Below are 23,487 nucleotides of genomic sequence, written 5' to 3'. Positions count from 1 at the left end.
ACTGCAAATCAGGCATATCTGCCACTTATGCCTTATGTGGGTACTGGGGAATTGAACCAGGCCCGGCAGGTTTTGCAAGCAAGCAGTTTTAACTACTGAGCCGTCTCCTCAGTCCCAGCGTTTTGAATAGTACAAACTCTTTGGTACCTGCTGTGTGTTCACATAGTCCATTTTTAGTTCACTTCTGTGTACCTCAGTGGCTTAGTCATCTTTTCTAAAGTGGTTCCAAGTAAGAGAGAATGAAACTGAGAGAAATTTTTTTTTTTTTGTGGTTCTGCCATTTCATGAATATTTTTGTGCCCCTTGACACAGCAGTTACTTTAAGAAGTTGTGTGACCCCTCTTCTGGATTCCTTCCGGGTCCTAAAACCATCATCAGCTAACAGATCTAGGAAGTTGCATATTAGTGATCACTCTACACAAAAGACATAAGTATAAATATTGACTCATTTTTTTTTCTTTAAAATTGCAGAGTAATTTTAGAAAATGCCCAGTAGAAAGTTTGCCGATGGTGAAGTGGTTAGAGGCCGATGGCCCGGGAGCTCACTTTATTACGAAGTAGAGATTCTGAGCCATGACAGCAAATCCCAACTTTACACCGTAAAATACAAAGATGGAACAGAACTTGAACTGAAGGAGAATGACATCAAGGTAAGAGTGCCTTTGGCTTACAGTAAGTGGGAGTAACTGCTGGTGTGGTTTCCAAGCTCAGGATAGCTGGTTCTGGCTGCTTGCCTGCCAGGGTCAGACTCCTGCTTTGGGCCATATGCTGTTCTGGCTTCTGGAGTGTGTGAATGAGGCAGGGGTGCTGTTCCCAAGATGCTTACAATGTTGTGCCCATGAGGAAGGGGATGAAAAGGTCCTGGGCATAGGTAAGGCTTCCAGCAATGGTGACACCTGAGTTGAATGCTGAGGACAAATGGGAAAGCTCAGGTGTATAAGTGGCTTCTCAGATAGGTCAGCCTACCAAAAAGGAATAAGATGGAGACAGAGCCAAGTACCCGAAGGTGGGATGCTGGGACCATTGGAGGGCCAGCAGGAGGCAGACTGGAAGAATGGCCAAGGTTGGGCTTTTTCCTATTTATTAGATTTGAAGCTAGCCCACAGCTTCCCAGCTTATTTGTTGAGCTTATCCATGGTGTACAGATGTTTAGAAAATGCTATAGAAATGAATTAACTGGACAAAAGGCTGCAGATTTTTTTCCATTTTTTAAATTTTTATTAGCATTTTCCATGATTATGATAAAATCCCATGTTAACCCCCCCCCCCACTTTCTCCTTTGAACAGATTTTTTTTTTTTTTTTTTTTTTTTTTTTTTTTCCCGAGGTAGGGTCTCACTCTGGCTCAGGCTGACCTGGAATTCACTATGTAGTCTCAGGGTGGCCTCGAACTCATGGTGATCCTCCTAACTCTGCCTCCCGAGTGCTGGGATTAAAGGAGTGTGCCACCACGCCTGGCTCAGATTTTCTATTTGAAATTCAACAGACATGAAATTACTTTGTCAAGATGCTACAATCATTTCTATTTAGAACTTCTCAAATTTGGTACTTACTACAAGTTGGTAACTGATTGTGTTGGGCCTGTGGCCTGTGGACCACCCTTGGAGTGCTCTAGTAAGTACTTCCGGTGTTGTGTGTGGGTCATATAGTTTGTACAGCCTGGGAGCAGCCCCAGGCATTGCGGATGGAAATGAACTGCTTGAGTTTGAGATCATTTCATGCCAGGAGATTTTTGTTGTTGTTAGCAATCATTTAAAAGATGTGAAAACCATTTGAAGCTCTAGGAAAACATCCAGGCAAGTGAAGAGTTCACCTTTCCCAGGTCTGCACCCTAGAGACAACTTGGAGTGAGTTAGCGCAGGGCCAGAGCGGGCTGAGTAAAGTGTTTCCAGGTCTACTTGTGTGGGTTTAGTGAAACTGTGGCCTTGCTTAGTTTTCTTTCTTTTTTAAATTGGCTACTTGCTAATTTCTTTTGTCTTAATCTTTTGGTTTTTCAAGGTAGAGTCTTACTCAAGCCCAGGTTGACCTGGAATTCCCTATGTAGTCTCAGAGTGGCTTTCAACTCATGGTGGTCCTCCTACCTCTGCCCTGGAGCATTGGAATTAAAGGTGTGCGTCACCATGTCCGGCCTGTGTCAGTTTTAATACTAATATCCTTGTATATATTACGGGGCACATGTACAGCAAGTTGGGTAGACACTGATTCTGTGGATATACCTTGTATGAATAGTTAGGGGCGAAAAGCTGTGCTTAACTCCTGAGAGCTGGAATCAAGATTACAGCATTTTTCATGGACCTCATTTGATCAGTCCTCAGAGCCTTTGAATTAACTTGAGTTAATGACAGCAGAGTGGCCTTCATTGTCCTAGTTGGGTCTGTCACTGTATTATGATTTGTGAGAAGCTTTCTGCTACCTTCTTTTTTTCCAGCCTTTAACATCCTTTAAGCAAAGGAAAAGTGGTTCAACTTCCAGCTCTCCCTCCAGACGCCGAGGGAGCCGTCGTGGGAGCCGGTCACGGTCACGCTCCCGGTCCCCTGGAAGGCCACTGAAAGGTTCCAGAAGGTCTGCCTCTGCTTCTAACCAGGTCGACATTAAGGACGTGAGGAGGGACATTTTGGAAGTTAAATTGACTCCGCTTGTCTTGGTACTTGTCTTTATCCTTTATGTAGTATTTCATCTGTCATACACTCTTCCCCTTTATGTAAAGGTATACTCACATTACTTACAGTCAGTATTCAGATGTCAGTGGGATAACAAGGCTATAGCAATTACTTGGAATGGGAAATGTAGTTCGTTTAAATTTCCAAGAAAAAGAATGATCTTCATTTACCAGAAACACCATCAACATATGGTCTTTAAAAAAGTAATGATGAGCTGGGCGTGGTAAAACATACCTTTAATCCCAGCATTCTGGAGGCAGAGGTAGGAGGATCACTGTGAGCTCTAGGCTACCCTCGACTCCATAGTGAATTCCAGGTCGGCTTGGGCTAGAGTGAAACCCTACCTTGAAAAACAAACCAAAAAGTAAATAAAAAAGGAATCTTGATAGACATAGCTTGTAAGTTTGTTATGAAATGAGACAGCATTCTTGTTCCTATAACATCATTATGCTTGGTAATTTTCTCTATTTAAAGAAGTATCAGGATGAAAAAAAACCCCAAAAACAAAGAAGTATCAGGATGTATGGAGTCTGGAAACCTTGCACAGTGATGTTAGGTATTATTTTGGCCGGGTAGTCCAAGCTGGCCTTGAATTTAGTGCCATCCTCTGCCTCAGCCTTCTGAATGCTAGATTTATTTGTGTGAACTACATGCTAGCTCAGTGGGTATTTTAGAGGAGAGACCACCCAGCAAGTATTTCAAGTAAAAAGAGCTGGAATTATGTTGTATTCCACTCACTTGATACTCTCTCTTTTCTGGATAGATTACCTTTAGGCATTTAGTAAAAACTGGAGTATGAGGGCCTGGGGAGGTGGCTCAGCCAGTAAAGTGCTTACTTGCAGTGTGATGACCTGAGTTCAGGTCCCCAGTACTCCCATAAATACTGACCATTGTACCATTCTCCTGTAATCCCTGGACTAGCGAGGCAGAGATAGGCATCAGTGAGCTCTCCGTCTGTTGAAAGACTGTTGAAATACATAAGGTGGAGAGTGATTGAAGAAGACCCCTGACATCGGTCTCTGGCTTCCACATGCACACATGTCCATGCACATAACTGGGAATGACTTCATGGCACGTTTTTTGGTGTATGTGTTATGTAGCTTATATCATTTATGTAGATGCATTTGTTAAGATCAGCTCTCTACTGATGGACATGCAGTGTTTTTTAAGTCTTCACTATTCTAGACAAATGTTTTTATGCACCATCTGGTATCTGCTTAGAATAAGCTGTCACAAGTAGAGCTGCTAGGTCAGATAGACAGGGCAGGTCGAGCTTTCACCAGATAATTTGTGGCAGCAGTGTATGGATACCCCTCTTCCTCTTCCTTTTCCTTTTCCATTTTTGCTTTTCACGGTAGGGTTTCACTCTAGTTCAGGGTGGCCTTGAATTCATGGCAATCCTCCTACCTTGGCTTTCTGAGTTCTGGGACATGCCTGGCTTCTTTTTCTTTTTAATAAAGATATATATATATATATTTTAAATTTTTTATTTATTTATTTGAGAGCGACAGACACAGAGAGAAAGACAGATAGAGGGTGAGAGAGAGAATGGGCGCGCCAGGGCTTCCAGCCACTGCAAACGAACTCCAGACGCGTGCGCCCCCTTGTACATCTGGCTAACGTGGGACCTGGGGAACCGAGCCTCGAACTGGGGTCCTTAGGCTTCACAGGCAAGCGCTTAACCGCTAAGCCATCTCTCCAGCCCTTCTTTTTCTTTTTAGAAAAATATTTTGAGAAAGAATAGAGGAGCTCCAGGGCATCCTATTGCTGCAAATGAACTCCAGACAAAGTGTGTCACTTTGTGCTCCTGGGAATTGAACCTGTGTTGTCAGTCTTTGTAAGCAAGTGCCTTTAACCCTTGAGCAATCTCTCCAGCTCTGAAATCCTTTTATTTTTATGTATTTATTTGAGAGTGACAGAGAGAGAGAGAATGGGTGTGCCGGGGCCTCCAGCCACTGCAAATGAACTCCAGACAACTGCACCCCCTTGTGCATCTGGCTAACGTGGGTCTTGGGGAATCGAGCCTCGAATTGGGGTCCTTAGGCTTCGCAGGCAAGCGCTTAACCGCTAAACCATCTCTCCAGCCCCCCACCTTTTTTTTGACTTTTTGAGGTAGGGTCCTGCTCTAGCCCAGGCTGACCTGGAATTCACTATGTAGTCTCAAGAGTGTGCCACCACGCCCGGCTTGAAAGCTCATTTTTATTCTTAGTATAATGAGGTTTTTTAAAATATATATATAATTTTTTTTTTGAGAGAGAAGGACAGAGAAATACACAGGCAGAAAGAGATTGAATATGGGTACCCCAAGGCCTCCTTCCAGTGCAAGCTGCAGACACGTACCCCTTTGTTTACCTGGCTTTACATGGGTACTGGAGAACTGAACCCAGGCTGTCAGGCTTTGCAAATAGTGCCTTTAACTCTATTCTCAGGGTGGCCTCAAACTCACGGCGATCCTCCTACCTCTGCCTCCCGAGTGCTGGGATTAAAGGGGTGCCCCAGTACGTCCTTCAACCTGTCAGAGATTTATAACTTGCAATTCTGACCTGCAGTTTGCTTGTTACTGTGAATCTGCACTTTCTGCTCTGAGTGGTTCTAGTTCAGTGACACAGGAAGGCCTGGATTACAGCACGTTGCTTTCTGTTATACTTCATTTTTAATATTTAGAGGCATACATTTTTTCACTGATCTTCTAGTCCTGGTGACACAAGAGCCACAGATTATCTTTGCTCCTCACCTGTAGAGCTCTAGCCTGTTGCATGTTAAATGCAAGATCACAGTCTGTATGTTTTTTTTGAGATGGGATCTCATGTAGCTATTCATTTTGTAGCTGAAGTTGATTTTTTTTCCCCCGAGGTAGGGTCTCACTCTAGCCCAGGCTGACCTGGAATTCACTATGCAGTCTCAGGGTGGCCTTGAATTCATAGCAATCCTCTTACCTCTGCCTCCTGAGTGCTGGGGTTAAAGGCGTGCACCATCACACCCAGCCTGAGGTTGATCTTGAACTCCCGATCTTCCTGCCTCCTTCCAGTGTGCTAGGATTACAGGCACGTACCACCACACCCAGTTATGTGATTCTTGGGATTGAGCACCAGAGCTTCTTGCGTGCTAGGCAGGTACTCTGCCCACCCACCTAGCAGCACCCCTGCCCTAGCATGCAGATTTAAGCATCACCTTATGGTCCCTCTTGATTTTGATCTTTTGCAGTTTGCCTCCCTGTAACTACTCATTTGATTCGGCTGACTAGCTATATTACTGTGTTCTGTTTGTGGTTCTTAGAGATACTATGTCCATTTGTGGCTCGTGTAGATTACCTGAAAAACAGAAGCTATATAGCTCTTCGCCGGGTCCCTTTGTTGCTGAGTGGCTCATTGGCATGTCAATCACCTGAAGTATAGGTCGAATTTCACCACTGCTCAGTAAGACCTTGATTGCAACTAGAGCTGCTGTTTACTCTATTAATGCTGTCTTTTGTCAGCCGACCATCCAAAGAATCAACTTGGGTTCTTATTTTTATTTATTTATTTATTTTGGTTTTTTGGAGTAGAGTCTCACTTTAGCCCAGGCTGACCTGGAATTCACGATGTAGTCTCAGAGTGGCTTCAAATTCACAGCAATCCTCCTACCTCTGCCTCCCGAATGCTGGGATTAAAGGTGTGTGCCACCATGCCTGGCTATCTCTTCATTTTTAGAAAGAGACTGAAATTCTTTGGACTTAAAGCTGTGGAAATCTTGCTTGTTTTATTGTGTGATCTAACATCAGTAACTTGTGTTTTTAAACATTTTTATTTGTTTATGAGAGAAAGAGAGAGATAAGTGTACTAGGGCCTCTTTCCATTGCAAACAAACTCCAGACACATATGCCCCATTGTGCATCTGGTTGTGTGTGCATATTGGGGAATTGAACCTTGGCCATCAGGCTTTCAAACAAGTGCCTTTAACTGCTGAGCCATCTCCCCAGGCCCCACAGCAGAGATTTGTTACCAGTGTCTTCCTTTTTAAATGATTAAAGTTTTCTGTTCATGTAGAAGCCATTTGGAAACAGCATCAACATATACAATGGGGAGCCTGAACACATGGAGAAAAATGACATATCTCGTAAAAACATGCAGGTATGAAAGGGTTCTTTTTATTTCATTTCAGTTAATTTTTTCTTTATTAAGGTTTGTTTTCTATCTCACCTTGGAAATTTTTACTGTATTTCATCTTCTATTCCTGTTGTGTCTTTAAGTTAGTACTGAACAAGTATACAGCTGTGTGGAGATACTGAATTAGTTAATTTAGTAGCAATTATGGTGATTGTTGACTATAGATATTTAATACTTTTTATTTTTTTATTAGGAGAGGTTCATTTTGTCACAAGAAAGCAGCCATATTGCTACACAGTATAGCCTTCGTCCAAGAAGAGACGAGATCAGAGTCAAAGAAACAGATCCTATGGAAGAAAAGCTTCTTACTAAAGGACCCACATCGCTAAGAGCTTTTGAAGCGTCCACCCCTCAGAGGAAGGACTTGGAGTTTGGAGGAGGACCTGGTAGGGTCAGAACCTCACTGGGGAGGGGAGGTAGCTGTGGTCGTAGTTGCCCCGAGGTGCACAAAAAAGGTCTCTCTCAGGAAGTCTGCAGAAGGGAGATGATGGGTGGGTGGGAGGCACAGGAAGCTCCTTCCACAGAAAGCCTGAGCCGGAGCTTTGTGCAAGACAGTCATGAATAGAAAGGATGCCAGTGTGCCTGTATTGAAAACTTCAGCAATCTGTTAGGCTTTGAACAGAGATGTGCAAAGGTGAGTTTTGACCTGATGATGGGGTTCAGAAAGGGTGGCGGTGATCGTGTAGAGATGGAGATGGTAGGGCCTGGCAGGAGCATTCCCAGCAGGAACAGGTTAGGACATAGAACACGGTCTGCTGTCTGTGCCTTCAGCTAAGCCAGGTTGGTTATGAGAGTCAAAGATTAGCAATGTGCAAATACTTTGGATTATTAAGTAGATGAAACTAGTTTAGTTTATAAGATAGTAACAGAAATTCTTGGCTAAATGATCACAGTCCTGCCTGGCTTACCTGTTTTGCATGTTGTAAGCTATGCTTTTGCCCACTTGCTCTGTCACTGATGGTGTCCAGCATCACCTAAATCTGGGCATGTGATGTGACAGTTGTTTTACAAGGTGTAAATGATTGCATGTAAAGGTTTTCTTAAGAGTACTCATTTTTAGCTGGGTGTGGTGTGCAAGCCTTTAATCCCAGCACTGAGGAGGCAGAGGTAGGAGGATCGCCAAGAGTTTGAGGCCACTCGGAGACTATATATGCATTACAGGTCAGTCAGCCTGGGCTAGAGCAAGACCCTACCTTGAAGGGAAAAAAAAAGGTGCTCATTTTCAACATGAGCATGTGGCTCATGCCTACAGTCTCAGCAATGAGGGGGAAGGGTTTTGGGGTCATATCTAGTCTGTCTACATAGTGAGTTCAAGACTAACCTGGGTTACATAGCCAAACTCCCCCCACACCCAACAATAACAGGAAGAACCCCCCCCCCCCCCAAAAAAAAAAAAAAACAGTGAGCGTGATCCTTGCTAGTGTCTGCTCTCATTTGGCTGGTGACTTAGTTCTTGTCCCTGTGGTGATTGGTGTTGAAAGTTTCAGCTCAGTGAGGTGGGCGTTAGCTGTTCAGGGCTGGCTTTGTGCTTTTGCCACTTTGATTTCCATAGTTGTTTCCACACTAGAGATGACAGGTACAAATAAGGACATTTAGGTGGTACAGTACAGAGTAGTTTCAGACAGTAGTCCAGACTTGTGTTTTTACCTAACAACTCATTAAAAAAAGTGTTTTTTTAAACTAAAACTGGTTTGAAATTTGAGCTTTGACTGGATTAATCGTTTGCAGGTGCATTCCTCATTATGCTTGGCCTGCCTGTCTTCCTGTTCCTGTTGCTGTGTAAACAGAAAGATCCCAGTCTGCTGAGTTTTCCTCCTCTGCCAGCTTTGCATGACTTGTGGGAGATCAGAGTATGTGGCATCTACCTCCTCTGGTTTTTTGCACAAGCTCTGTTCTACCTCCTGCCAATTGGGAAGGTAAGTTTCTGTTAATGGGACAGAGCACTGTGAGACTTTCCTGACTTCTCTTCCTTTGCTTACATAAATTTATAACCGTTTTTAGTCAGAAGCCATCATTGGCTGTAGATGTCTGGTTATTCCTGTGCCCAGTAACACACTTATTAAGAACAACAACAACAAAAAGATTCAGATTTCTGAACGAAATAGAATAAGGCCTGTGAGAAGTCAGTCTGGCTCTTGGTAGAAGTAAAAGGGCAAGAATCTTAACTGCTCAGCATGCGCCTTTTCAGATGTGACAGCCCCTGCCATTTGATAGGCCCTGAACTTAGTGGACTTTAGTCTGTATTATTATTATTTTGTATTTTTGAAAGAATATTTTTCTGAGCTGGGCATGGTAGCACATGCCTTTAATCCCAGCACTTAGGAGGCAGAGGTAGGAGGATCGGTGTGAGTTTGAGGCCACCCTGAGACGACATAGTGAAGTCCAGGCTAGCTTGAGCTAGAGTGAGACCCTACCTCAAAACACACACACACACACACACACACACACACACACACACACACACTTATATTTATGCACACATATATACACATATATAAAAAAGTATATATATATATATATAGACACACACACACAAACACACATATATGTGTGTGTATATATATTTTTTTTCTGTTTTTGTCTCGTAGAAATTTGTTGTCAAGAACATCTTTTTTTTTTTGGTTTTTCGAGGTAGGGTTTCACTCTAGCCCAGGCTGACCTGGAATTCACTATGGAGTCTCAGGGTGGCCTCGAACTCACAGCGATCCTCCTACCTCTGCCTCCCAAGTGCTGGGATTAAAGGTGTGCGCCACCACGCCTGGCTAAGAACATCTTTTGCTCTTGTCAAACTAATGCTGTAGTATCCCTTAAGTTCACTTCTGTTAAGTTGTAGTTCTCTTCTTTCATGTGAGTGCTTTTCTTAGATACATTCAAAAGAACATGAGATGCTGTAAGCAATGAATAATTTACTTACAGATCTCATGCTTGAGGCTTTGCACCTTTACCAGCTGTAAGCCAAGAGATTGGTCTGTTGGGAGTGTAGAGCTGCAGGCAGGCACAGCGCCATGCAGTTGTATCCTAACTTGACCAGCTCCATCTGGGGTTTCTGAGATGAGGGACCTTGGGTCATTCTTACAGTATGGCTCTATAGTTACATTCAGATTAATTCAGATTAGGGTGAGGCTTGTCTAGGCTTCAAGTTTTTATTTTGAAGAGCAGTTTTGGCGGTTCAAAGTCATGCATACACACAGACCAGAAGTGATGGGGAGAAAAGAATGAATGAGAATGTACCCTACATCCACAGTCACTGTATTTACCAGACACCTGAATAGAGAAGAATCGCTTGGGGTTTCTCTAATCTGTGATCTTAGGTAGGTCTTCGTTTCTCTGCTGGTCCCCTTCATAGCTCATGAAGAGGTGCTGACAGATGATACTGTCTTAGTATTGGGCAGTTTAAGGTGAATTGTTACATTTCTTAGTGGCTACTTTAGGGAGTAAAGTGTGGCTGCCTTATTGTTCAAGCAGAATTTTTCACTTATGTTTGGTGGGGACCTTTCCAGCGGGAGTCACTGTTGTGTGCAGTAGGGATGCCAGGTGAAGAGCTGAGATGCTTCCTGTTATGAAGCATGCTCACAGTATTTAACCAGAGATTAGGGTCACAGGTAACTAGCAAGACGAGCATGTTTGTGTAAGAGCAGAGCTAGTAAGTATGCGTGCACACCACATCAAAAGCACACAGGCCACTGTGGGTTGGGTAAGGGTAAAAAGACCCCACAGATGCGAGACGCGGAGCTGTACTCTGTTGTAAGTGGTGATAGGTCAGGTGAGGGGCTGGGGAGCGCTCAGTTTTGATGGCTTGGGGACTTTTCCTGGTACATTGAGAAGTTACTCATTAGATTTATTTTTAAAATAAATTCCCGAGTAGAATTGCTCTATCCAAAGACATACCACTGGGATTTTTGCAATGTGTTACTATATTTCTCTACTGTGAGATACTTTATTTCTTGGTGTGATGAAATGTTTAGAGATATTAAAGGATTATATGTTGATACATATATGTAAGGTAATTATAAGAATGATAGTAATGTGCTTTTTAATTTTAAAATCTTTTTCTTTTAAGGTTGTAGAAGGAACACCTCTTGTTGATGGAAGAAGACTCAAGTATAGAATAAATGGTGATTTTTTTTTTAAATACTCAAATGACTTGATAACTTTTTAAAAAATTTTTATTAACATTTTCCGTGATTATAAAAAAAAATCCCATGGTAATGCCCCCCCCCCCCCACTTTCCCCTTTGAAATTCCATTTTCCATCATATTACCTCCCCATGTCAATCATTGTACTTACCTATATACAATATCAACCTATTAAGTACCCTCCTCCCTTCCTTTCTCTTCCCTTTATGTCTCCTTTTTAACTTACTGGCCTCTGCTACTATGACTTGATAACTTTTATTGTCTTTAAACTGTTGATTCACTAGAATGATAAATGGTAAATTATCTCAGTAGTTGAAGAACTTGTAGATTCTCTTCTTTATCAGTGGCTAACATGTAAAACATAGTGATACAGTCATTTCTGTCATCCAAATTTCTTTTGTGTTTGAGACAGGGTCTTGCTCTATGGTCCAGGCTGGCCTGGAACTCAGTAGTTAGCCTAGGCTGGCTTCAAACTAAGAATCTTTTTGTCTCAATATCCTCAAGTGCTAGGATTATAGTTGTGAGTCACTGTAACTGGATAGTTATGTTTTCTTAATAACACCTAGAACTGTTCAAGATACTGTATTTGTCTAGGATTTTACGACCCTGAGCATTTCCATGGCCTGGGAAGCTATGCTGATAGAAGAGTCCTGGCCACAGGACTTGTCTGTTGGCTCCAGCTGACTGGCCTATCTCTTGAGTTTGTGTCAAACTCTTAGATTTTGCCTGATAGTTGCCTCATAACCTTTTGCACTTGAATGATCATTATTTGCTTTTAATTAACGGAAAGCTGAAGGACGGGCATAGAAATTCATTGTCAACCAAAAGACAGAGAAGCCTTCAGGTTCATCCCTTTCCTATCCTGTTTTACTTTTTAGTTATGCCTTCACCAGTGTGTTTTCTGTTCATTTGGGGTGTCCCTGACAGTATAATTTTGTGTTCTGGGACTTGGCTATATCGTCATGTCTTTGGGCTAACAAGATGTGTGTACAGTAGTTGACACTCAGTGGTGCATGTGTGCTGGATGAGGAAGGAGCAGTCTCACTTGCAGCTGGAGAAATGGGCGAATACTGCTTCTTTGCTCAGAGCACCTCTGTGGTTGGCACGTGAGCTTGAGCTCATTCCAACCTCACCATTTGATTTTACCACGTAGATTCCTAAGAAGTCTTAACACTTTATCAAAGACATTAGGTAATGGACTTTAGAATGTGTGCTTGGCTATTCATCAGACAGCTGACTTTGGACTCTTGACAGTTTGGGGTAAGTGCATTTTGAGATTTTTTTTTTTAAGTATTAGTGAATTTCTGTGCTTTTCCTTTCACTTTTCTGTTAATTAAAAACAGATAAAAGCTGAACATAGTGGCACACACCTTTCATCCCAGCACTTGGGAGACAGGGGTAGGAGGATCTTTATGAGTTCGAGGCCACCCTGAAACTACATAGTAAATTCTAGGTCAGCCTGGGCTAGAATGAGGCCCTACTTCAAAAACAAAACCAAACCAAAACAGAAGGGCTGGAAAGATGGCTTAGTGATTAAGTGGCTAAGGCATTTGCCTGCCAAGCTAAAGGATCCTGGTTCGATTCTCCAGGACCCATGTAAGCCAGATGCACAAGGGAGAGCATGCATCTGGAGTTAGTTTGCAGTGGCTAGAGGCATTGGTACACCCATTCTCTCTCTCTCTCTGCCTCTTTCTCTTTCTCAAGTGTGTATGTGTGTGTGTATATATATATATACATACATTCACACACACACAAAACAGCACATTTACACAAAAAGAGGCAGATAAAGCTGGGCATGGTGGCTCACAATTAACCTAGCAATTGAGAGGCTGAGTTTGAGGCTATGCTGGGCTAAGTAAGTTCCAGGTCAGCCTGTTTTAAACGAAACAAAACGAAAAACTAGATAATGATTGTTCACAGTGCAAAAGAATGTTAAAATACTTGCCAGGCAGGCATGGTGACATCCAACTTTAATCCCAGCACTCAAGGGGCAGAGGTAGGAGGATTGCTGTAAATTCAAGGCCAGCCTAAGACTACACAGTGAGACCCTACCCCTTTTGGGGGGGAGGGGTTACACAGTGAGACCCTACCCCTGGGGGGGGGTGGAAAAAAATACCAGCATAAAGTACCATTATAGTAGTTGGTGGCTCAGGAGGCTGAGATGAGAGGATCTTTGAAGTCAAAGAGTTCAAGGCTAGCCTAAGACTACACAGTGAGACCCTACCCCTGGTGGGGAGGGGTGGAAAAAAATACCAACATAAAGTACCATTATAGTAGTTGGTAGCTCAGGAGGCTGAGATGAGAGGATCTTTGAAGTCACAGAGTTCAAGGCTAGCCTGGGCAACATGTCTCAAAACACTAAATACATCATATTGTTTCATAGTGGTATAAATCTCATGAGAGCCTGTGGTTAATGTTACTAATCCTGTCTTTTCTTTTAAAGGGTTCTATGCTTTTATCCTGACGACCGCAGTCCTCGGGGCATCCCTCTTCTGGGGCGTGGAGCTGTACTATGTGCACAGTCATCTCCTTCAGTTCGCATTTGCAGCCACTGTCTTCTCACTGGTCTTGAGTGTTTACCTGTATGTTCATTCTTGGAAGGCGCCCAGGGATGAACTGTCACCTGCCAGCTCTGGTGAGCAGCAGCGCATCTCATGTGCATGAGGGTGCCTCAGTCTCGGCAGCCGTTTCTAGACCTGAGTAGATTGCTGCTGGTTTCTTTCTACTTGCAGCGATGGGAAATGAAGTAAAATAAAATAAATGAAATAAACAGATGAAGAAAAGAAAAAAAAAGGAAAAATTGACTTTTTAAATTATTTTAGAAAAATTAAAAAAAATTGTCATGCTTTTCTATTCATTTCTCTTCATTTCACAAACCTTTGGTATTACAATTTAAGACCTTTTTGTTTGGCATGTGTGAAACAATAAACCCTTTAAAAAACAAAAGAGTTTGTAAGTTTGAGTCTCACCTAAAATTATTAAATTAAAAACATTTTATTTGTTAGAAAGAGCATGTTTGTGTGGTTGTGCTGGTGCCTCATGGGCCACTTAGTGTATCCGGCTTTATGTAGCTACTGGGGAACTGAACCTGGGTTGCTTTCAGGCCTTGTGAGCAAGCGCCTTTAGCTGCTGAGCCATCTACCCAGCCCTAAAATACTAACATGTAATTTAAAAGTTAATTATTATTTGTTTTTAAATAGAGCTAAAATTTCTTAGAGTTGGGTTTTGGTCATATGTGGGCTCCCAGAGAGTGGGGGAGGTAGTTTCCCTTTCAAGGCAGAAGCAACCCTGGCTATGAATCCTGCCTCACCACCAGACCTCAGCTCCTGAGGAGGGAGGCTTGTGGGACCCCGATAGTAATCAGAAGCATAATTTTATAGTCTTGTGACTGGTTTTGGAAAATTGTTTGGATAAAAACTTTTCCTTTCTCAGGAAATGTGCTCTATGATTTCTTCATTGGCCGTGAATTAAATCCTCGAATTGGTAATTTTGATCTCAAATACTTTTGTGAATTGCGCCCTGGATTGATTGGATGGGTATGTCTTTTTTTCTTTTTTTAATTTTAATAATGCAAAGTTATTTTGTATTTAGAAAGAAATATGGGCAATTTTAAAGAAACAAGTAATAGAAATAATTATTGCTTTCTGAAATTCTGCCTTTTTGTTGTTGTTGTTGTTTTTGGAGATGGGGCTCTTGCTCTAGCCCAGGCTGACCTGGAATTCATTATGTATTCCCAGGCTGTCCTCAAACTTAAAAGTGATCCTCTCATGACACTAGTGTGGAATGCTGGTCAGTGATTTCTGAGATTGCCCCTTAACTTGGGTCAGTGTGGTGGTTTCTGGTGATTGAGTAGCGCAGCAACGACACTGCGTTCTTAGTGATCGCGTCCCAGGTCACGTTCCTGTTCAGGGGTGGGCTCGAGGTGGAAGAAGTGTCTCCTTGCTTCTCAGAGAAGCACTTGCCTAGGAAATCCTTTGAGAATGTCCTCTTGCCTTGTATTCCAGGTGGTTATTAATTTGGCACTGCTTTTGGCTGAAATGAAAGTGCAGGACCGTGCCTCTCCATCCTTGGCAATGGTTTTGGTTAACATGTTCCAACTCCTGTATGTGGTGGATGCTCTCTGGAATGAGGTAATACTTTTTTTTTCTTGTTTTTTTTTTAAATATATTTTTTCATATTATATTTTTATTTATTTATTTGAGAGCAGGAGAAGTGGGGAGAGAGAGGATATGAATGGGCAGGCTAGAGCTTCCAGCCACTGCATATGAACTCCAGGTGCATGTATCACCTTATGCATCTGGCTTATGTGGGTCCTGGGGAATTGTCCTTTGGCTTTGCAGGCAAGTGCCTTAACTGCTAATTCACCTCTTCAGTCCCCTTTTTAAACTTTTTTTTTTTTTTTTTAAGGGGTAGGATTCTACAGAGCCCACTTTGACTTGAATTTGTGATCCTCCTGCCTTAGCCTCCTTATAACTTGGATTTTGGTATTTACAGGAGTGTACCATTTTGCCTGGCATGAGTTAATTAATTTTAAGAGCTATGTCTTTAGGGGCCCTGGAGTTAGACAGCTTTGAGAATTTGTGAGTAACCTGATTTTCCACTCTCTGGTTGATCATTTGGCTTGAATTGACTGTGGCCTAATGACTAGAGCACACAGATCACTGGCAGGGTCATGCATGCCAACACCTCTATTTAAAAATGGTCTCAAAATATTTTAGGTTGGTGGGCCTTGGCTTTTGTTTCTGTGAGCCATGATCCATTTGTATAAATAAAATACATATAAGAAAAATTTTTTTTTTTGAGAGAAAGAGACGGAGACCAGGACCTTTCAGCTGCTTTGAACAAATTACAGACACGTCTACCCCTAGTGGGCATGTGTGACATTGCATGCTTGAGTCAGCTGTGCCTGGCTTCGTGGGACCTAGAGGTTCAAACATTTATTCTTAGGCTTCACAGGCAAGCACCATAACCACTAAGCCATCTCTCCAGCCCCAAATACAGGTTTTTAAAGATCATTATGTGACCATCAGGGCTTCTCCCTTACAGATCAAAGCTGGTCTTGGTCTTCCATGCATGACCATAATGAATTCTTTCAGAATACCTTTCAAGGTGTGGTGTTGGTCCTCCTGGAACTTCCATTTTCTTGAGGAGGATTAAGACCTCTGAGGTAACTAGATCTGTTAGAAGCAGTGGATTGGTGCTCTTATCACTTAGCACAGGCCTAGCTTAGAGGTTTGGCCAATGTAAAGATAGCTTGTGGTCTAGAAGTCCTTTAGAAGTAATCCACGTCCACCTCTAATTCAACATGCTTCTGGAGTTAAGAAATGACTTGTATTCCAGTGTAGGTCTCTCTGCTGCTGTGTAGTAGTTGATCCTTAAGTAGCTATGTCCCCTTTAGAAATCGCTTTCAGTCTTTATTCCAGGTACCATTGATTATTCTACTTTCCTCCTTCCTGTTTTTAGCATGTTGTGATGGCCACTTTTAATAGCTTCAGAATTTTGTAGTTTCTACTTATTTAATATCTAGATATTGGTTTCTGAGCACTTTAGGGTGATGTACAGAGAGGCCTGCAGCTGGGGAGTTTCTGTCTGTCCCAGAATCTCAGGTATAAACTCCTGGAGGAGGAAATGGTTTTCCTGAACATCTGGCAGTCATTTCATACTTTTTTGTTAGGTCACTTGACAAAAATTTTTGTGTGTGAATCTGTCACATGTTAAGAAAACCAAGAATGCCAGTTTAAATATAAATGACCCTTGCTAAGAGCCTGTCCTGTGTTGGGGATTGGGGCACCTGTAACTAGTGAGTCATATTCCCAGTTCCCTCTACCTTAGTTTTTGAAGTAAGGTCTCAGTGAATCCAGAGCTCATTGGTTTGGTTAGACTAGTTAGCCAGTAAGACCTAGACATCTGTGTGTGTCTGCCTCTCAGTACTGGGATCACAAGTAAGCCCCACCATGCTTGGTGTTTGTATTTGACTTCTAGGGATCTGAACTAATATCCTTATGCTTGACCAGGATGCACTTTACTCACTGAGTCATCTCTGCTCATCCTTGCCTTTTAACAACATTTTGGTTGATGGGCCCTCCTACAGCCAGTACACATTTGACTGAATTAGTACTTCATTTGAAATCTTTTAACATAGATGATTTTTTCCCCCCTTCTCATTCTTTCCTTTTAGGAAGCATTGCTGACAACCATGGACATCATTCATGATGGGTTTGGTTTCATGCTGGCTTTTGGAGATTTAGTGTGGGTCCCATTCACTTACAGCCTCCAAGCCTTTTACTTGGTCAACCATCCCCATGACCTATCCTGGCCATTGGCTTCTGTCATCATTGCTGTGAAACGTGAGTGCTGATCTTCCTTCTGCTTACTGTGTATTCAGTGCTGGGTACCAAGGCTTATGGGCTCTGATAGCTGTGTATTTAACATGCCATCTTAATTTGTCACAGCTCAGGTTGGGAACATTTTGTGATAGAGTAAGGGCTAAGAAGATGCTGGAGGCCAGGCGTGGTGGTTAACGCTTTTAATCCCAGCACTTGGGAAGCTGGGGTAGGATCACCATGAGTTCTGGCTGTCCTGGGCTACAGAGTGAGTTCAAGGTCTGCCTGGGCTGGAGTGAGCTCCTGTTTCAAAGAAAAAAAGATTTTGCGTTTTTTGAATAGAAGGCACACTGGTGGTTCTTCTCTAGTTCTCTCAACACACCATTTTGTTTTTAAGTTTAACTGAAAGAAATTGAACTGTTTTAGGAGTGGTGTATCTTCTATATGGGGTTCCTGCCTTTTCCAGTAGTTACTGTAAAAAGAGGAAGATGGATTTAATGGGAGAGAGCAGACGATGCTGTGGCAGGTGGTGCTCAGCACTGAGGGCCTGGGTGGAGCAGGAGAGAGCCAGCCCCTGGGGAGTGTTAGTGGTGATTGCTTTAAGACAGGGGCTTGAGCTGAAGCTTGGCCTTAACATAGGACAAGAGACTGGCAGAGGGCGTAGGGGAGAGTCAGAGGCCTAGTTTGGCTGACTGCAGGTGAGATCTTCCAGGCCCAGTTGTGGACTTCAGTGCAAGAGTTTTTTTGGTTGTTGTTTTTGAGGTAGGGTCTCCCTGTAGCCCAGGCTGACCTGGAATTTACTCTGTAGTCTCTGGGTGGCTTCAAACTCATGGCAATCCTACCTCTGCTTCCTGAGTGCTGGGATCACAGGTGTGCTGCCATCACACTCATCTTTTTATTTTACTTTATTTTATTTATTTTTAAAAATTTTTATTAGCATTTTCCATGATTATAAAAAAAATCCCATGGTAACCCCCCCCCCCCACTTTGCCCTTTGAAATTCCATTCTCCATCATATTACCTCCCCATCTCAATCATTGTACTTACATATATACAATATCAACCAATTAAGTACCCTCCTCCCTTCCTTTCTCTTCCCTTTATGTCTCCTTTTTAACTTACTGGGCTCTGCTACTAAGTATTTCCTTCTCTCGCAGAAGCCCAATCATCTGTAGCGAGGATCCACATATGAGAGAGAATATGTGGCACTTGGCTTTCTGGGCCTGGGTTACCTCACTTAGTATAATCTTTTCAAGGTCCATCCATTTTTCTGCAAATTTCATAACTTCATTTTTCTTTACCGCTGAGTAGAACTCCATTGCATAAATGTGCCACATCTTCATTATCCACTCATCAGTTGAGGGACATCTAGGCTGGTTCCATTTCCCAGCTATTATTATTATTATTTTTTTTAATTTTTATTAATATTTTCCATGATTATAAAATATATCCCATGGTAATTCCCTCCCTCCCCACCCCCACACTTTTCCATTTGAAATTCCATTCTCCATCATATTACCTCCCCATTACAATCATTGTAATTACATATATACAATATCAACCTATTAAGTATCCTCCTCCCTTCCTTTCTCTACCCTTGATGTCTCCTTTTTACCTTACTGGCCTCTGCTACTAAGTATTTTCGTTCTCATGCAGAAGCCCAGTCATCTGTAGCTAGGATCCACATATGAGAGAGAACATGTGATGCTTGGCTTTCTGGGCCTGGGTTACCTCACTTAGTATAATACTTTCCAGGTCCATCCATTTTTCTGCAAATTTCATAATTTCATTTTTCTTTACCGCTGAGTAGAACTCCATTGTATAAATGTGCCACATCTTCATTATCCACTCATCAGTTGAGGGACATCTAGGCTGGTTCCATTTCCCAGCTATTATAAATTGAGCAGCAGTAAATATGGTTGAGCACGGACTTCTAAAGAAATGAGATGAGTCCTTTGGATATATGCCTCGGAGTGCTATAGCTGGGTCATATGGTAGATCAATCTTTAGCTGTTTTAGGAACCTCCACACTGATTTCCACAATGGTTGGACCAGATTGCATTCCCACCAGCAGTGCAGAAGGGTTCCTGTTTTTCCACATCCTCGCCAACATTTATGATCATTTGTTTTCATGATGGTGGCCAATCTGACAGGAGTGAGATGGAATCTCAATGTAGTTTTAATCTGCATTTCCCTGATGACTAGTGACGTAGAACATTTTTTTAGATGCTTATATGCCATTCGTATTTCTTCCTTTGAGAACTCTCTATTTAGCTCCATAGCCCATTTTTTGATTGGCTTGTTTGATTCCTTATTATTTAACTTTTTGAGTTGTTTGTATATCCTAGGTATTAATCCTCTATCAGATATATAGCTGGCAAAGATTTTTCTTTGCCTCTTTGCTTTTTTTCACTGTGTCCTTTGCTGTGCAAAATCTTTGTAATTTCATGAGGTCCCAGTGATTAATTTGTGGTTTTATTGCCTGAGCAATTGGGGTTGTATTCATAAAGTCTTTGCCAAGACCAATATGTTGAAGGGTTCTCCTTTTTATTATTTTATTTTTTAAATTTCCCTACCATTAAGCTGATCATTTCAAACCTTGACTAGAGTTTGGGTAGAAAATTAGCATTAAACTCGGAAGCCACGGCTAAAACTAAGAATTAAATTTCACTATTCCTTTAATTGTTGATGTCCACAGTATCCATGTGTGACTCAAGGGAGTCTGCATATTTTATAGGTAAGCTGGAGGTGGAGGTATTTCTGGCTATTGCAAGCCTTAGAACAGTGGTGATGTGCAGGACCTGTTGATTTTGACCTTCTGAAATGAGTTTTTAAAAAAATTTTATTGGGCTGGAGAGATTTCTTAGTGGTTAAGGAACTCGTCTGCAAAGCCTAAGGACCCATGTAAAAATCAGACATGCACAAGGTGGTGGCACATAGACCTGGAGTTAATTTGCAAGTGGCTGGAGGCCCTGGTACACCCATTCTACCTATCTACCTCTTTCTCTCCCTCTCTCTCAAATAATAAAAAAAAAATTATTTATTTGAGAGAGGGAAATAGGTGAGGGAGAGAGAGAAAGCAAGAAGATAGATGTGGGAGAGAGGAGAGAATGGATGTTCCAGGACCTCTTGCCACTACAGATACATGCATGTGCCGCTTTGTGTGTTTGGCTTTACATGGGTACTGGGGAATTGAACCTGGACCAGTAAGCTTGCAAGTAAGTTGCTTTAACTACAGGGCCATTTCTCCAGCCCCCAACATTTTAAAATTTGAATGAAACAGTCAGCTTGTGGGGTTCAACATACACAAGGAGCAGGGTTCATGCTGCGGCCAGCCTGTCTCATAACTAGCACATGAAATTGTCCCCTTGTCCACAGTCACAATGACTTTGTATGCCAGTGTTGACTTGATTGTCTGTGGGCTGTCTCAGACTATTCTGTTTGTGGATGTGACTGTATTTGTTAGTTTTGTCTTCAAGGTAGATAACGATAGTGAGATTTCAGCACAGTTAACTGAAATTCTGGGATTGAAAGTTTTTGGATCGTTTTTAAGAAATTCTCCTGAATATTTTCTCAGAGCAAGAGATAATGTCTAAGAAAAATTCAAGATGATTTTAAGTATTAGATTACATCTGAATTGCTAACAAAAATATTTTGAAATTACAGTTTGTGGATATGTAATCTTCCGATGTGCAAACTCTCAGAAAAATGCATTCCGGAAAAATCCCGCTGATCCAAAGCTTGCACGTAAGGATTGATTGATACTTGCATGTTACATGGAGGTTTTTATGTCTCTTTTAGAGGTCATTAACATGTGCTTTTGTTTTAACATAGACTTAAAAACCATTCATACTTCCACGGGAAAGAACCTGCTTGTTTCTGGATGGTGGGGCTTTGTTCGCCATCCCAATTACTTGGGTGATCTCATCATGGCTCTGGCGTGGTCTCTCCCGTGTGGTAAGCTGCTCCTTTCACTCTTTCTTCAGCTCCTGTAAAGGTGTGAGCCCTTGGTAGGGACACTGAGGGCAGGGCTGCAAGTTTGTTGCAGGCTGAGGTGGCATGGTAGGAGCCCACCTGCTCTGGCGGTCATTTCCCTAGTGTCCCTCTTCTGAGGGGAATGGCGAACTCACAGCCTTAGAGCTCTACTTTCCACTTGTCAAGGAACGCTTGGAGATGGAGTTTTTCTAAGCAGAACATATGGAATGCTTAATTTAAATTCAGTGTGCTTGGATTCACAAAAACTTTAGTTCTTAGAGAATTTGAGGGGGAAAGTACACTGTAGTGAAATTAAAAGTATCCAGTGTATTTGCTGTCCTACCCACAGGCTTTAATCACCTCCTGCCATACTTCTATGTGATTTACTTCACCGTGTTGCTCATCCACCGAGAAGCCCGTGACGAGCGCCACTGTCGGCGGAAGTACGGCCTGGCCTGGGAGAAGTACTGCCAGCGCGTGCCCTACCGCGTCGTCCCCTACGTTTACTGAGCGCCTGCAAAATGGGGAACATCCACAACGAACTCGCTCTTGTTGCACTGACAGGATCTCTACGTTTGCTTTTTGTTTTTTTTAACGTTTGCTTTTTGAGTCAGAACTATAGATAGAGCCACATAGTAGACCATTTAATATAGTTGTGTTTATTTTTATTAAGTTATAACAAGAACATAAGGAAAAATGAAATACTAAAATTTGCATTTTAGTAGAAAAATTTTAATCCCTAAAAATCTGAAAAGCCTTACAAGTGCACTGAGAAGTATAATACGCTTATAGATTTTTATTTCCTTTCAAATTTTGATTATTTTTTCTTTCGGCCATTTGGTTTTACTTAAATGAAAACACTGTTAAAAAGTACATTTGTGCTTCATTGCACTAAGAGAATAGGACTTTCATTTGTTTCTCTTTTAAGTCAATGACTAGTATGGGCCTTAAAGTCAAAACATGTCCTGTTTTGATTAAATACTATATGTGAAGATTTAGGAAGGTTCCTTGTAGACACTTTTTTTTTTTTTTTTAATTCACACACTGTTTAAGGAAGATCATCTGTCGCATTTGGCTTAACCTCAGCTTTTAAACCTGCATTTGAAAATGTAAATACATGGCTTACTTTGATGTAATATATGGTGATTTCAGATATTTCTGTACAGTATTTTGAATGTGAGATAATTTTCGGTAACTAAGTAGCTTTTTAACATAAACATTTTCAGTGTTTTAAGTTTTGTAAAATACTACGTGTGAATTTAAAAGTTTGAAGCAATTAGAATTCATTTATATTGTATAGAAGAAGGCATTCAAACATAGGAAAGTTATTTCTCTATCCAAAGTTTGTGAGTTTGGCTCTGCTACCTCAGTCTGCAGGTATGTTTTTGCCTTTATAAACTGTTGAAATAGAAAAATATATTTTTGGAATAATATCTCTATTTAAACATTTTTACAAACATTGGTATTTGAAAACTTGCCATTTCAGGCTACTATTTTTATATTTTTTTGACTTTCTGAATTCAGCAGTGTTTTTGCTGCTTAGCTCATACAGTTTATACTGTACTTTGTATATTTTTTTATGCCTACAAAATTCCCTTTAAGAAGTTTCATCCAAAAAACAACTTAATGTGTTAGTTTACATCCACTTCTTTCTCTTAGTTTAATAGATACACATAAGGTAGCTTTAGCCACTGAAGTCTAGTGAGGTTGATGCGTCTCATTACTGACTGATGTAATGGGGCAGGTGATAGATTCACTAAACTTTTGCATTCAAAGTTAAATTTCCTCTTTCTCTTTAACATAAGGGATGTAATACATAGAGTGGTGTATGTCTAGGTTTTAATTACACACTTCACATGTGAGCCATACAGATGTGCAGTGTTCATTCTGCCCTTCAGTTTCAAGTGTGACTTAGCTTATGTTACATGATCATGACGTTGGTTTGCTTTAAGCATTCTGCATCCTGTAATCTTTAAACATTGCTCTGGTGAAGTTGTTGTAGCTTTACTAGTACTGGTGTGCACACAGGTATCTTTATTACGCTTTTCTTCTGGTGTCACAGCATGACGCCACGTTCTCTCGCCAAGGAAGCACTGGGGGAGTGCTTGCTTGGAGCAAGAAGACTTTGTTACCAGCACAGAGCTGTGCTTTCTGGATACCAGGTGTAATTTCCTTTTACTTTTGAAAGGCTTGTTTGGTAAGCTTTTAATGAAATTTCAAGTTGGAATAAAGTTGAAGATGAAAAAATT

At 41.6% G+C, this 23,487-nt stretch overlaps 1 protein-coding gene across 2 annotated transcripts in view; it reads left to right on the top strand.

The window, feature by feature from the left end:
• Positions 1 to 23,487, top strand: part of Lbr (lamin B receptor) — a 28,713-nt gene extending 5,226 nt beyond the window's left edge. For both annotated transcript variants that reach the window (XM_045139095.1, XM_004653249.2), the window contains exons 2-14: positions 472 to 650; positions 2,428 to 2,643; positions 6,685 to 6,768; positions 6,998 to 7,190; positions 8,533 to 8,720; positions 10,865 to 10,919; positions 13,384 to 13,575; positions 14,373 to 14,476; positions 14,945 to 15,070; positions 17,119 to 17,287; positions 20,930 to 21,010; positions 21,098 to 21,220; positions 21,588 to 23,487. In XM_045139095.1, coding sequence (XP_044995030.1) covers positions 486 to 650; positions 2,428 to 2,643; positions 6,685 to 6,768; positions 6,998 to 7,190; positions 8,533 to 8,720; positions 10,865 to 10,919; positions 13,384 to 13,575; positions 14,373 to 14,476; positions 14,945 to 15,070; positions 17,119 to 17,287; positions 20,930 to 21,010; positions 21,098 to 21,220; positions 21,588 to 21,748 — 1,857 coding nt within the window. In that variant the 5' untranslated portion in view covers positions 472 to 485 and the 3' untranslated portion in view covers positions 21,749 to 23,487. The remainder of the gene's footprint in view (positions 1 to 471; positions 651 to 2,427; positions 2,644 to 6,684; positions 6,769 to 6,997; positions 7,191 to 8,532; positions 8,721 to 10,864; positions 10,920 to 13,383; positions 13,576 to 14,372; positions 14,477 to 14,944; positions 15,071 to 17,118; positions 17,288 to 20,929; positions 21,011 to 21,097; positions 21,221 to 21,587) is intronic.

The sequence above is a fragment of the Jaculus jaculus genome, chromosome 1 (genome assembly GCF_020740685.1).
Source record: "Jaculus jaculus isolate mJacJac1 chromosome 1, mJacJac1.mat.Y.cur, whole genome shotgun sequence".
Classification (NCBI taxonomy): Eukaryota; Metazoa; Chordata; class Mammalia; order Rodentia; family Dipodidae; genus Jaculus; species Jaculus jaculus.
The sequence above is the reverse complement of the archived record's forward strand: the minus strand, read 5'-3'. Positions and strand labels throughout refer to the sequence as shown.